This window comes from Tachyglossus aculeatus, chromosome 8 (genome assembly GCF_015852505.1).
Source record: "Tachyglossus aculeatus isolate mTacAcu1 chromosome 8, mTacAcu1.pri, whole genome shotgun sequence".
NCBI classification, from domain to species: domain Eukaryota; kingdom Metazoa; phylum Chordata; class Mammalia; order Monotremata; family Tachyglossidae; genus Tachyglossus; species Tachyglossus aculeatus.
The window spans coordinates 38,149,145-38,163,719 of NC_052073.1; the positions used below are offsets into that span (position 1 = coordinate 38,149,145).

General features: G+C 46.0%; 1 protein-coding gene across 11 annotated transcripts in view; it reads right to left on the reverse strand.

Annotated features, from left to right (window-relative positions):
- LOC119931846 (myosin-4-like) overlaps window positions 1-12,050 on the reverse strand; it is a 76,927-nt gene extending 64,877 nt beyond the window's left edge. For 9 of the 11 annotated variants that reach the window (XM_038750758.1, XM_038750767.1, XM_038750760.1 and 6 more), the window contains exons 1-7: window positions 11,847-12,050; window positions 10,477-10,620; window positions 4,843-4,999; window positions 3,179-3,206; window positions 2,971-3,079; window positions 2,365-2,457; window positions 2,153-2,216 (exon numbers count right to left, since the gene is read on the reverse strand). In XM_038750758.1, the coding sequence (XP_038606686.1) occupies window positions 2,153-2,216; window positions 2,365-2,457; window positions 2,971-3,079; window positions 3,179-3,206; window positions 4,843-4,999; window positions 10,477-10,620; window positions 11,847-12,050 (799 nt within the window). Of the gene's footprint in view, window positions 1-2,152; window positions 2,217-2,364; window positions 2,458-2,964; window positions 3,080-3,178; window positions 3,207-4,842; window positions 5,000-10,476; window positions 10,621-11,846 lie in introns of all 11 variants that reach the window. The other 2 variants (XM_038750762.1, XM_038750769.1) reach the window with 1 other exon arrangement.
- Window positions 12,051-14,575: the final 2,525 nt, after the last annotated feature.

Genomic DNA, 14,575 nt, shown 5'->3' on the forward strand with positions numbered 1-14,575 from the left:
CACAGTCACCCAGCTGACAAGTGGCGGAGCCGGGATTTGAACCCATGACCTCTGACTCCAAAGCCTGGGCTCTTTCCACTGAGCCACGCTACTTCTCTATTTATATGCTAATAATAATAATAATGGCATTTATTAGGCGCTTACTATGTGCAAAGCACTGCTCTAAGCGCTGAGGAGGTTACAAGGTGATCAGGTTGTCCCACGGGGGGCTCACAGTCTTCATCCCCATTTTACAGATGAGGGAACAGGCATAGCGAAGTGAAGTGACTTGCCCACAATCACCCAGCTGACAAGTGGCAGAGGCGGGATTTGAACCCATGACCTCTGACTCCAAAGCCCGGGCTCTTTCCACTGAGCCACGCTGCTTCTCCAATCTAGATATGAATTATATCTATTTATATCAACGTCTCTCTCTCTCTCCCTCTAAACTGTAATCTCGTTGTGGGCAGGGAACATGTCCACCAACTCTGTTGTATTGACTCTCCCACGCTCTTACTCCAGTGCTCTGAACATAGTAAGTGCTCCATAAATATCCCTGATGAATAATTATTAAGGACTTTCTATGATCCAAACACTTTGATCATTATTATTATTATTATTATTATTATAATTATTATTATTATTAGAGTAGCAGCGTGGCTCAGTGGAAAGAGCCCAGGCTTTGGAGTCAGAGGTCATGGGTTCAAATCCCGGATCCGCCACTTGTCAGCTGTGTGACTTTGGGCAAGTCACTTTATTCATTCATTCAATCGTATTTATTGAGCGCTTACTGTGTGCAGAGCACTGTATTAAGCGCTTGGGAAGTACAAGTTGGCAACATATAGAGACGGTCCTACACAACAGCGGGCTCATGGGCCTCAGTTCCCTCATCTGTCAAATGGGGATTAAGACTGTGAGCCCCATATGGGTCAACCTGATCACCCTGTAACCTCCTCAGTGCTTAGAACAGTGCTTTGCACATAGTAAGCGTTTAATAAATGCCATTATTATTATTATTATTATTATTGTTATTGGTTAGAAGAGTATGCTGGCAGAAAGAGAGAGAATAAATTCAAAATAATCAGATAAGACACAATCCCTGTCCTGTATAGGTCCCCCAGAAAAAGAGAAGCAGAAATGAACTCTGCAGGTAAATGACTGGGAAAAGAATATAATAATAATAAGCGCTTACTATGTGCAAAGCACTGTTCTAAGCGCTGGGGGAGATACAAGGTGTTCAGGTTGTCCCACGGGGGGCTCACAGTCTTCATCCCCATTTGACAGATGAGATCACTGAGGCACAGAGAGATAAAGTGACTTGTCCAAAGTCACACAGCTGACAAGTGGTGGAGTCAGGACTTGAACCCATGACCTCTGACTCCAAAGCCCAGGCTTTTTCCACTGAGCCACGCTGCTTGTGTGGCCAAGGCCATGCCATAGGAACCCTGGCCAGGACTGTCCACCATGATATTTGTCTGCCGCTTGTCTGCTGGGTGACTTTGGGTAAGTCACATCACTTCTCTGGGCCTCAATTCCCTCGTCTGTAAAATGGGGATGAAGACTGTGAGCCCTATATGGGACAGGGACTCTATCCAACCTGATTAGCTGGTATCTATCCCAGTGCTCGGAGAAGCAGCATGGTTCAGTGGAAAGAGCCCGGGCTTTGGAGTCAGAGGTCATGGGTTCAAATCCCAGCTCCGCCAACTGTCAGCTGTGTGACTTTGGGCAAGTCACTTCACTTCTCTGGGCCTCAGTTACCTCATCTGGAAAATGGGGCCCAGTGGAACCACCTGATCACCTTGTAACCTTCCCAGTGCTTAGAACAGTGTTTGGAACATAATAGGCGCTTAACAAATACCATCATCCTTATTATTATTACTAGAAATCCTGGGTGAGAGGAAATAATTGAGTAAAAAGAAATGGACATTTATGCCGTGGGAAAGCTGGGGGGCCGGAATCTAAAATTCTTTAGGAGACCTAGAATAATCAATTGTATTTATCCAGCGCTTAGTACAGTGCTCTGCACACAGTAAGCGCTCAATAAATACATTTAATTGATTGATTAGTACAGTGTTGTAATCACTTAACAAATATCTTTTTTTTAATAAAAAAAAAGGCAGCCTGGGGAATGAGCTGGACCAGACCGTAGGGGTTCAATGCTGTAAGTCCTTACATGTTTCAATATCGGCCGAAGCCAGTTTCCCTGTGGTCCCAAAGTGGATCCTGATGAATTTGCCCTGAGAAGGAAAAGAATGAGCGTTTTCAGACACAAAGGAGGGAAAAAACCTCTAGGCCAACGACCGAGCCAGGGTCCGTTCCCCCCGACGGCGGTGCCGTCAGTCTCGTGGGGTGGGTCTGAGGGGTCCCCACGTCCCCCAGACTTACAAAACGCGAAGAGTTGTCGTTCCTCACAGTCTTGGCGTTGCCAAAGGCCTCCAGCAGCGGGTTGGCGCTGATGATCTGGTCCTCGAGGGTGCCCTGGAAAGAGGCAGATGGGGAAGGTCAAATCGAGCGGTTCGGACACCGTCGGGAGGATGGGCTTCATCGTCATCATCAATCGTATTTATTGAGCGCTTACTGTGTGCAGAGCACTGTACTAAGCGCTTGGGAAGTACAAGTTGGCAACGTATAGAGACAGTCCCTACCCAATAGTGGGCTCACAGTCTAAAAGGGGGAGACAATCAATCAGTCAATCAATCAGTCGTATTTATTGAGCGCTTACTGTGTGCAGAGCACTGGACTAAGCGCTTGGGAAGTCCAAGTTGGCAACATATAGAGACGGTCCCTACCCAGCAGTGGGCTCACAGTCTAAAAGGGGGAGACAGAGAACAAAACCAAACATACTAACAAAATAAAATAAATAGAATAGATATGTACAGGTAAAATAAATAAATAGAGTAATAAATATGTACAAACATATATACAGGTGCCGTGGGGAAGGGAAGGAGGTAAGATGGGAGGGATGGCCCGGCCCCGGAAACTAGCCCCCACCTGCAACTTGCCCGTTTCCTCCTTCTTCTTCTCCCCAGTGACCGCAATTGTTGCGAAGTACTGGATGACCCGTTTGGTGTTCACAGTCTTCCCGGCCCCGGATTCTCCGCTGCCAAACCCAAACAGGAGGAAGAGGTCAGATCCCCCAGCGCGGCCTCCGATTCTGCCGTTCGAGACCAACGCGAATTAGAACGTGAAATCTACTTACGTGATCAAGATAGACTGGTTCTCACGGTCTGTCGAGAGAAACCGAAAGACACGTTCAGTGGGCTTAATTCCCTGGTGCTTTAATAATAATGACAATAATAATAATAATAATGGGATTTCTTAAGCACTTACTATTCATTCGTTCATTCAGTTGTATTTATTGAGCGCTTACTGTGTGCAGAGCACTGTACTAAGCGCTTGGAAGCAACGTGGCTCAGTGGAAAGAGCCTGGGCTTTGGAGTCAGAGGTCAGGGGTTCAAATCCCAGCTCCGCCAATTGTCAGCTGTGTGACTTTGGGCAAGTCACGTCACTTCTCTGGGCCTCAGTTCCCTCATCTGTCAAATGGGGATGAAGACTGTGAGCCCCCTGTGGGACAACCTGATCACCTTGTAACCTCCCCAGCGCTTAGAACAGTGCTTGGAACATAGTAAGCACTTAACAAATACCATCATTATAATTGCTATTAATAAATACAATTGACTGATATCAATGGATGATGGTGATGTCGATGCTGATATTGTTGATGGTGAAGATAATAATAATAATGATGGCATTTGTTAAGCACTTACTTTGTGCTAAGCACGTTTCTAAGCACTGGTTGTTGATACGGGGTGATCAGGTTGTCCCATGGGGGGCTCACAGTCTGAATCCCCATTTTACAGATGAGGGAACTGAGGCCCAGAGAAGTGAAGTGACTTGCCCAAAGTCACACAGCTGGTCGGTGGTGGAGCCAGGATTAGACTGTGAGCCCATTGTTGGGTAGGGATCATCTCTATATGTTGCCGACTTGTACTTCTCAAACGCTTAGTACAGTGCTCTGCACACAGTAAGTGCTCAATCAATACGATTGAATGAATGAATGAATGAATGAACCCACATCCTCTGACTCCCAAGCCCGGGCTCTTTCGACTGAGCCACGCTGCTTCTCTACAATCCATATCCCAAATAATAATAATAATAACAATAATGACATTTATTAAGCACTTACTACATGCAAAGCACTGTTCTAAGCGCTGGGGAGGTTGCAAGGTGATCAGGTTATCCCACATGGGGCTCACAGTCTTAATCCCCATTTAACAGATGAGGTCACTGAGACCCAGAGAAGTGAAGTGACTTGCCCAAAGTCACCCAGCTGACAATTGGCAGAGCCGGGATTTGAACCCATGACCTCTGACTCCAAAGCCCGGGCTCTTTCCACTGAGCCACGCTGCTTCTCTACAATCCATATCCCATATTCATTCCCTCATTCAATAGTATTTATTGAGCGCTTACTGTATGCAGAGCACTGGACTAAGCGCTTGGGAAGAACAAGTTGGCAACATATAGAGACTGTCCCTGCCCAACAGCAGGCTCACAGTAAGGCTCACAGTCTTAATCCCCATTTTACAGATGAGGGAACTGAGGACCAGAGAAATGGAGCCACTTGCCCAAGGTCGCCCAGTAGACTGTGAGCCTGTTTCTAGACTGTGAGCCCGCTGTTGGGTAGGGACCGTCTCTATCTGTTGCCAACTTGGACTTCCCAAGTGCTTAGTCAATCAATCAATCAATCAATCGTATTTATTGAGCACTTACTGTGTGCAGAGCACTGTACTTAGTGCTCTGCACACCGTGAGCGCTCAATAAATACGATTAAATGAATGAGTTCAAAGCGACGACATCACTCACCGGTGAGCATGAACTGGTAGGCGTTGTCGGAGATGGAGAAGATGTGGGGTGGGGCCTCCTGTCGCTTCTTGCCTCGGTAGGCCGTCACCACCTCCGGGTTGTACACCGGCAGCCACTTGTAGGGATTGACGGTGACGCAGAAGAGGCCCGAGTACGTCTGCGGGGACGGGGGCGGATGAGGAGAGAAGGTGGAGGGGAGAACAGAAAGAACCATTCGGTCACTTTTTTCACCATCAATATTCACCGTTTCCCAAGGGGAGAACAGAAAGGATGACTTTGCTTCATCAATATTCACCGTTTCTCAAGGTACCGCCTGAAAGTGGCTGGAAGACTGGGCTTTTTAACTTTGAAATGGTATTTGTTAAGTGCTTACTACGTGTCAAACACTGTACTAAGAGCTGGGGTAACTACAGGTGGGTTAGGTCCCAGTTCCACATGGGACTCAGCACCTGTATATATGTGTATATGTCTGCACGTATCTATTACTCTATTTATTTATTTATTTTACTTGTACATATCTATTCTATTTATTTTATTTTGTTAGTGCGTTTGGTTTTGTTCTCTGTCTCCCCCTTTTAGACTGTGAGCCCACTGTTGGGTAGGGACTGTCTCTCTATGTTGCCAATTTGTGCTTCCCAAGCACTTAGTACAGTGCTCTGCACCCAGTAATCGCTCAATAAATACGATTGATGATGATGATGACTCGCAGTCTGAGTAGGAGGGAGAACTGGTGCAGAGAGAATCAATCAATCAATCAATCAATCGTATTTATTGAGCGCTTACTGTGTGCAGAGCACTGTACTAAGCGCTTGGGAAGTCCAAGTTGCCAACATATAGAGACAGTCCCTACCCAACAGTGGGCTCACAGTCTAAAAGGGGGAGACAGAGAACAAAACCAAACATACTAACAAAATAAAATAAATAGAATAGATATGTACGAGTAAAATAAATAAATAAATAAATAGAGTAATAAATATGTACAGACATATATACATCTATACAAGTGAAGTGAAGTGACATATCCAAGGTCATTCATTCGTTCATTCATTCAATAGTATTTATTGAGCGCTTACTGTGTGCAGAGCACTGGACTAAGCGCTTGGGAAGTACAAGGTGGCAACATATTCATTCAATCATATTTATTGAGTGCTTACTTTCATTCATTCATTCAATTGTATTTATTGAGCGCTTACTGTGTGCAGAGCACTTTACTAAGCGCTTGGGAAGTACAAGTTGGCAACAGATAGAGACGGTTCCTACCCGACAACAGGCTCACAGTCTAGAAGAGGGAGACAGACAACAAAACAAAACATGTGGATGGGTGTCAAGTCGTCAGGACAAATAGAAATAAAGCTAGAAGCACATCATTAACAAAGTAAATAGAATAGTGAATATGGACAAGTAAAATAAATAGTCATTCAATCGTATTTATTTAGCACTTACCGTGTGCAGAGCACTGTACTAAGTGCTTGTGAAGTACAAGTTGGCAACATATAGTCATTCATTCATTCAATTGTATTTATTGAGCGCTTACCGTATGCAGAGCACTGTACTAAGCGCTTGGGAAGTCCAAGTTGGCAACATATATTCATTCATTCATTCAATTGTATTTACTGAGCACTTAACATGTGCAGAGCACTGTACTAAGCACTTGGGAAGTCCAAGTCGGCAACACCTAGAGACGGTCCCTACCCAACAGCGGGCTCACAGTCTAGAAGGGGGAGATGGACAACAAAACAAAACATGTGGACTGGTGTCATCAGGACAAACTTCCCAAGCGCTTAGTCCAGTGCTCTGCACCCAGTAAGCGTTCAATAAATACGATTGAATGAATGAATGAAATAGAAACAAAGCTAGAATCAATCAATCGTATTTATTGAGCACTTACTGTGTGCAGAGCACTGTACTAAGCGCTTGGGAAGTACAAGCTGGCAACATCTAGATACAGTCCCTACCCAACAGTGGGCTCACAGTCTAGAAGCACATCATTAACAAAATAAATAGAATAGTAAATACGTACAAGTAAAATAAATAGATTAATCTGTACAGACATATATCCAGGTGCTGTGGGGAGGGGAAGGAGGTAGGGCGGGGGGGATGGAGAGGAGGAGAGGGAAAAGGGGGCTGAGTGTGGGAAGGCCTCCCGGAGGAGGTGAGATCTCAGTAGGGCTTTGAAGGGAGGAAGAGAGTCAGCTTGGCGGATGTATATATGTTTGTACATATTTTTTTACTCTATTTATTTATTTAATTTATTTGTACATATCTATTCTATTTTATTTTGTTAGTATGTTTGGTTTTGTTCTCTGTCTCCCCGTTTTAGACTGTGAGCCCACTCTTGGGTAGGGACTGTCTCTATATGTTGCCAATTTGTACTTCCCAAGCGCTTAGTACAGTGCTCTGCACATAGTAAGCGCTCAATAAATACGATTGATGATGATGATGATGATTTGTGGAGGGAGGGTTGAAACATTGCTAAAACCTGCCCTTTCCTCTCCGTCCAAACTGCTCCTCCACTAATCCAAGCTCTCAACCCGCTCCGATTGCTGCATCTGCCTCCTGTCTCTCCACACTTCAGTCTTCATTTCACTCCGTTGCCCGGATCATTTTTCTCCAAAAACATTCAGTCCCCATTTCCCTTATCCTCAGAAACCTCCGGTGGTTGCCCAGCCACCTCCGCATCAAACAGAAACTCTTTCCCGTCAGCTTTAAAACCCTCCATCAGCTTATCCCCTCCTAATAATAGTAATAATGACGGTGTTTGTTAAGCGCTTACTATGTGCAGAGCTCTGTTCTAAGCGCTGGGGAGGTTACAAGGTGATCAGGTTGTCCCACGGGGGGCTCACCGTTTTAAGATGAGGGAACTGAGGCATGGAGAAGTGAAGTGACTTGCCCAAAGTCACACAGCGGACAGTTGGTGGAGCCAGGATTTGAACCCATGACCTCTGACTCCAAAGCCAGTGCTCTTTACACTGAGCCACTCTGCTTCTCCTATCTAGAGAAGCAGCGTGGCTCAATGGAAAGAGCCCGGTCTAGAAATGCCATCATCAGTATTATTATTATTATTATTATTATTACTCTGCTCTGCATACAGTAAGTGCTCAGTAAATATCACTGATTGATTGATTGATCACATAGACTTGACTCCTAAGTGCTTCAGTCTAGAGGGGGTGGCAGACATTAATATTAATCAATCAATCAATCGTGGAGGGCTTACTGCATGCAACACACTGTACTAAGCACTTGGGAGAGTACAACACAATAATAATAATGATGGCATTTATTAATAATAATAATAATAATAGCATTTGTTAAGTGCTTACTAGGTGCAAAGCACTGTTCTAAGCGCTGGGGAGGATACAAAGTGATCAGGTTGTCCCACGGGGGGCTCACAGTCTTCATCCCCATTTAACAGAGGAGGGAACTGTGGCTTAGAGAAGTGAAGTGACTTGCCCAAGATCACACAGCAGACTTGTGGCAGAGTTGGGATTCGAACCCATGACCTCTCACTCCAAAGCTCGGGCTCTTGCCACTGAGCCATACTGCTTATTAAGCACTTACTATGTGCCAAGCACTATTCTACGCGCTGGGGAGGTCACAATGTGATCAGGTTGTCCCATGCAGGGGCTCACAGTCTTCACCCCCATTTTTCAGATGAGGTCACTGAGGCCCAGAGAAGTGAAGTGACTCGCCCAAAGTCACCCAGCTGACAAGTGGCGGAGCCGGGATTTGAACCCATGACCTCCGACTCCAAAGCCCGGGCTCTTTCCACTGAGCCACGCTGCTTCTCCTCCAACAACAGCCACATTCCCTGTCTCTAAATTTCTAGATGTATAGTTTTGGACATCAATCAATCAATCAATCGTATTTATTGAGCGCTTACTGTGTGCAGAGCACTGTGTTGTGAGCGAGGTGAAAACCACGTGCTCAAAGAGCCAAGTGCATAGACTTCATGGAAGGGAGAGAGAGCTGGGAAATTAAGCTGATTTAGATGCACTTAGAACAGTGCTTTGCACATAGTAAGTGCTTAATAAATGCCATTATTATTATTGTTGTTGTTGTTGTTATTATTATTATTCTTATTCTTATTATTATTATTCGCCCAAGGTCATATGGCAGACAAGTGGCATAGCTGGGATTACAAACCAGGTCCTTCTGATTCTCAGGGCAGTGTGGCTCAGAGGAAAGAGCCCAGGCTTGGGAGTCAGAGGTCATGGGTTCGACTCCCATGTCAATTGTCCCACCAATTGTCAGCTGTGTGACTTTGGGAAACTCACTTAACTTCTCTATACCTCAGTGACCTCATCTGTAAAATGGGGATTAAGATGGTGAGCCCCCCATGGGACAACCTGATCACCTTGTAACTTCCCCAGCGCCTAGAACAGTGCTTTGCACATAGCAAGCGCTTAATAAATGCCATTATTATTATCCCAGCTCCACCACTTGTCTGCTGTTTGACTTTGGGCAAGTCACTTAACTTCCCTGGGCCTCAGTTCCCTCATCTGGAAAATGGGGATGAAGATTGAGAGCCCCACATGGGACAACCTGATCAATCAATCAATCAGTCATATTTATTGAGCACTTACTGTGTGCAGAGCACTGTACTAAGCGCTTGGGAAGTCCAAGTTGGCAACATATAGAGACGGTCCCTACCCAACAGTGGGCTCACAGTCTAGATCACCTTGTATCTACCCGAGAAGCAGCGTGGCCCAGTGGAAAGAGCCCGGGCTTTGGAGTCAGAGGTCATGGGTTCGAATCCCAGCTCCACCACATGTCTGCTGTGTGACCTTGGGCAAGTCACTTCACTTCTCTGAGCCTCAGTGACCTCATCTGGAAAAATGGGGAGTAAGACGGTTAGCCCCACGTGGGACGACTTGATCACATTGTATCCCTCCCAGCGCTTAGAACAGTGCTTTGCACATAGTAAGAGCTTAACAAATGCCATCATTATAATTATTATTATTACCCCAGCGCTTGGAACAGTGCTCGGCGCATAGTAACACATCTCCCCCTTCTAGACTGTGAGCCCACTGTTGGGTAGGGACCGTCTCTATATGTTGCCAACTTGGACTTCCCAAGCGCTTAGTACAGTGCTCTGCAAACAGTAAGCGCTCGATAAATACGATTGATTGATTGATTGATTGATTAGTAAGCGCTTAACAAATACCATCATTATTATTATTTCCACTAGGCCACACTGCTTCTCTAGGGCCTCCTCCCAATTCCTCGTTTTCGCTTTCCATCCTCCCTGCCTCAGTGTCCTCCCCGTTTCTTGCTTTCGATCCCACGGATCTCAGCGCTCTGGCTTTCCGCTTCAATCAATCAATCAATCAATCGTATTTATTGAGTGCTTACTGTGTGCAGAGCACTGTACTAAGCGCTTGGGAAGTACAAGCTTCCTCTCTGGTTTCTGGCTTCCCCTCTCTTGCAGCCGGCTGGCTCCAAGCCGAGCCTTCCTATCGACCGCGGCTGCCCCGGAGCCGACCTGGGCTCTTCAATTTGGTCGGCTCATCCCGGTAACCACCTTTTCAGACGGAAGGAGAACTCCGCTAGGCTTTCACCTGGAATGTGAAAATTCCCAGGCCTTGGAGCCCACGGGGTTGGGGATTTCCGTGGGAAATAAAAAAGCGGACTCACGTAGATCATCCAGGCGGCGTAGCGCTCTTTGAGGTTGTAGAGCACGGCGGGCTCGTGCAGGTGGGTCATCATGGCCATGTCCTCGATCTTGTCATACTTGGGCGGGTTCATGGAGAAGATCTGATCTTCCTTGACCGTCAGAGTCTGACAGAGCAAACAGGAAACGGTCCTGTTTATTTTTTTTAATGGCATTTATTAAGCGCTTACTATGTGCAAAGCACTGTCCTAAGTGCTGGGGAGGTTACAAGGAGATCAGGTTGTCCCACATGGGGCTCACAGTCTTAATCCCCATTTTCAATATGAGGTAACTGAGGCCCAGAGAAGTGAAGTGACTTGCCCAAAGTCACCCAGCTGACAATTGGTGGAGCCGGGATTTGAACCCATGACCTCTGACTCCAAAGCCCGGGCTCTTTCCACTGAGCCACGCTGCTTCTCCACTTGAATCAGTTGGCACGTTTGGCTGTTAACCGAAAGGTTGGTGGTTCATGCCCATCCAGGGATGGCAATTTTAATGTTTAAGCGCTTAGTACAGTGCTCTCCACACAGTAAGCACTCAATAAATACGATTGAATGAACTTGTCTATTTAATGTGCCTGTGTATTGTTGTAATGAGAAGCAGTGTGGCTTAGTGGAAAGAGCCCAGGCTTGGGAGTCAGAGGATGTGGGTTCTAATCCTACTTCCCCCACTTAGCAGCTGTGTGACTTTGGGCGAGTCACTTCACTTCTCTGGGCCTCAGTTCCCTCATATGGAAAATGGGAATGAAGGCTGTGAGCCCCATGTGGGACAACCTGATCACCTTGTATCCCCCAAGCGCTTAGAACAGTGCTTTGCACATCGTAAGTGCTTAACAAATCCAATTATCATTATTATTATTATTATTATTATTATTATTATTATTATAATCAGCTGTGTGACTTTGGGTGAGTCACTTCACTTCTCTGTGCCTCAGTTACCTCACCTGTAAAATGGGGATTAAGACTGTGAGCCCCCGTGGGGCAAGCTGATCACCTTGTAACCTCCCCAGCGCTTAGAACAGTGCTTTGCACATAGTAACCGCTTAACTAATGACATCATTATGATTATGTGGGACAACCTGATTACCATGTATAATAATAATAATGGCATTTGTTAAGCGCTTTCTATGTGCAAAGCACTGTTCTAAGCGCTGGGGGGTGATCAGGTTGTATCTACCCTAGCGCTTAGAACAGCGCTTAACAAATACCATCATTATTATTGTTGTTTTTATATTGTACTCTCCCAAGCTCTTAGCACAGTGCTCTGCACACAGTAAGCGCTCAGTAAATGCGACGGATTGAATGAATGAAAGAGCCACGGAACAGGTTTCTCCTTTTCCCGGTTTTTTACTCACCGCGCCTTTTTCGGTCTTGACCGTGACCATCCCGCCTTCGCGGCTCTGGACGACGCTCTTCACGTAGGATTCCTTGGGCTCCACGGCGAAGACCGAAATCTTGGCGTCGAAGGGCTTGTTCTGGGCCTCGATCCGCTCCTTCTCCGACTTGCGGAGGTACGGGGCGGCCTCCCCGAAGACGGCCATCTCGGCGTCCGAACTCATGGCTGCGGTTTATCGACGGCTCCGCCGCTCCGGGCTCTAGCGGGGAGGAGATTTGGTACGGTGACGATTCAGGATTTGGAGCGGAAAAGAAACAAGCAAAGGAAAAAACCAAAAACACTCGCTGATGAAGCGTGAAGGGACAACATCCCTCGCTGGCTTGGCTTCAGAGGTCACTTGGGTCTGTCACTCGTCAGCAGTGACAAGAGAGATCAGATCACGGATTTGGAAGAAGAAGTATATTGGTAGCGTGGGTTTTATGATGCTTTAAGCTCCCTTCCCACATTACAACATCCCGTCGGAGATCTGGGGGATGCCGGGAGGCGTTCTGACATTAAAGCGAAAAGAGGCCAGTCCTCCTAAGGAGGCAGGTAAAGTAGACACCCAAGTTCTCAGTCCGTAGACTAAAGGTCCAGGGGCCCCGATAATAATAGACTGTGAGCCCACTGTTGGGTAGGGACCGTCTCTATATGTTGCCAACTTGTACTTCCCAAGCGCTTAGTACAGTGCTCTCCACACAGTAAGCGCTCAATAAATACAATTGATGATAATAATAATAATAACGGCGGTATTTGTTAAGCGCTTACTATGTGCCACTGTTCTAAGCACTGGGGTAGATCCAAGGTAATCAGGTTGTCCCACGTGGGGCTCACAGTCTTCATCCCCATTTTACAGATGAGGTAACCGAGGCACAGAGAAATTAAGTGACTTGCCGATGATTTTAGGGAGCGAAACTAAGGCCTTGAACCCGGAGAGAGGTGGCTCTTGCATCTGCCACAGTGCTTAGAACAGGGCTCTGCACAGAGTAGTCGCTCTGCGAGTACCAGAGAAGCAGCGTGGCTCGGTGGATAGGGCACGGTTCAAATCCCGGCTCTGCCAATTGTCAGCTGTGTGACTTTGGGCAAGTCACTTAACTTCTCTGGGCCTCTCTGTAAAATGGGGATGAAGACTGTGAGCCCCCGTGGGACAACCTGCCATTATTATTATTTTTTTAATGGCCATTATTATCATTATTATTCTCTGGGCCTCAGTTCCCTCATCTGTCAAATGGGGATGAAGACTGTGAGCCCCCCGTGGGACAACCTGATCATCTTGGAACCTCCCCAGCGCTTAGAACAGTGCTTTCCACGTAGTAAGCGCTTAATAAATGCCATCATTATTTACCACAATTATTATTATTGTAGATTTCTGGGAAGTCGATGTCTGAGCTGCAGCTGACCGTTCTCACGACTCAGGAGCAAATGTCTGTGGGTGAAAGGATTGCCCACGGAGCGGCCTCAACCTAGCGGGTTAATTTCCCCCAGGGTAGGTTGACGATTTGTACTTCCCAAGCGCTTAGTACAGTGTCCTGCACACAGTAAGTGCCCAATAAATACGATAGAATGAATGAGAGTATTAACAAATCAGGGTCTTACCTCTCATTTTGCCAGATTATTAGGGAGTATTAGGCGTAAAATGGTCATTTAGCCCTCCCTTGAGAATTCTTGTGTTGTGTTTTACAAAGGGGAATTTGGGATCGGTTTAGAAAGGAAGAACGCTACCAGCATTTTTAACTCAATTTAGTTTCGTCTTGGTTTTTCGCGGGTTTCCCAGAGAATTATTGTTTGCTTTGTTTAAGAAAATGCTCCCTCGTTCTTTTCGGCTTTTGCCTACTTGTCAAACTCATTGCTGAATCTTGCACGGTCTTTTCCCAAAATGCTGAAGAAATTGTAAAGTACCTGCCAAGTGACCTTGGGCAAGTCACTTCACTTCTTGGTGCCTCAGTTCCCTCTTCTGCAGAATGGGCATCTACTTAGTCTGCGAGCCTCATGTGGGACTTGCTTATCTTGTATCTACCCAAGTGCTTGGCACAGAGTAAGTGCTTAATACATAGTATTATCATTATATGTGTTGTTATTATTATTAACACACATAGTATAGTATATTAATATAGTGTAGTAGTGTTAATACTACTACTACTGCTAATAATAATGATGGCATTTATTAAGCGCTTACTATGTGCAAAGCACTGTTCTAAGCGCTGAGGAGGTTACAAGGTGATCAGGTTGTCCCACGGGGGGCTCACAGTCTTCATCCCCATTATTACAGATGAGGTAACTGAGGCACAGAGAAGTTAAGTGACTTGCCCAAAGTCACACAGCTGACAATCGGCGGAGCTGGGATTTGAACCCATGACCTCTGACTCCAAAGCCCGCGCTCTTTTCCACTGAGCCACGCTGCTTCTCTACTAATCTCTACTACTCTTCTCTGCTAATAATAACAAATTATCCACTGTTGGTTAGTCCTCAGGATATCCCTGGAATAGGAAATGATTTTCTGAAAATTATCCAAAATCGTCCCCTCAAAAAGCACCTCGCTTTGTCACTGAAGTATTCAGGGCGTATTGCTATTAATATTATTATCTTCAGCATCCTCCTTGTTGCCATCACCCTCATTTTTCTTCCCATTTCATCCATGGAAAAGTCAAGGAATGAAGAAATGAGCTCATTTGCAAATGAAAAAGCCAGAACGAGGACTCGAGTGAGTGT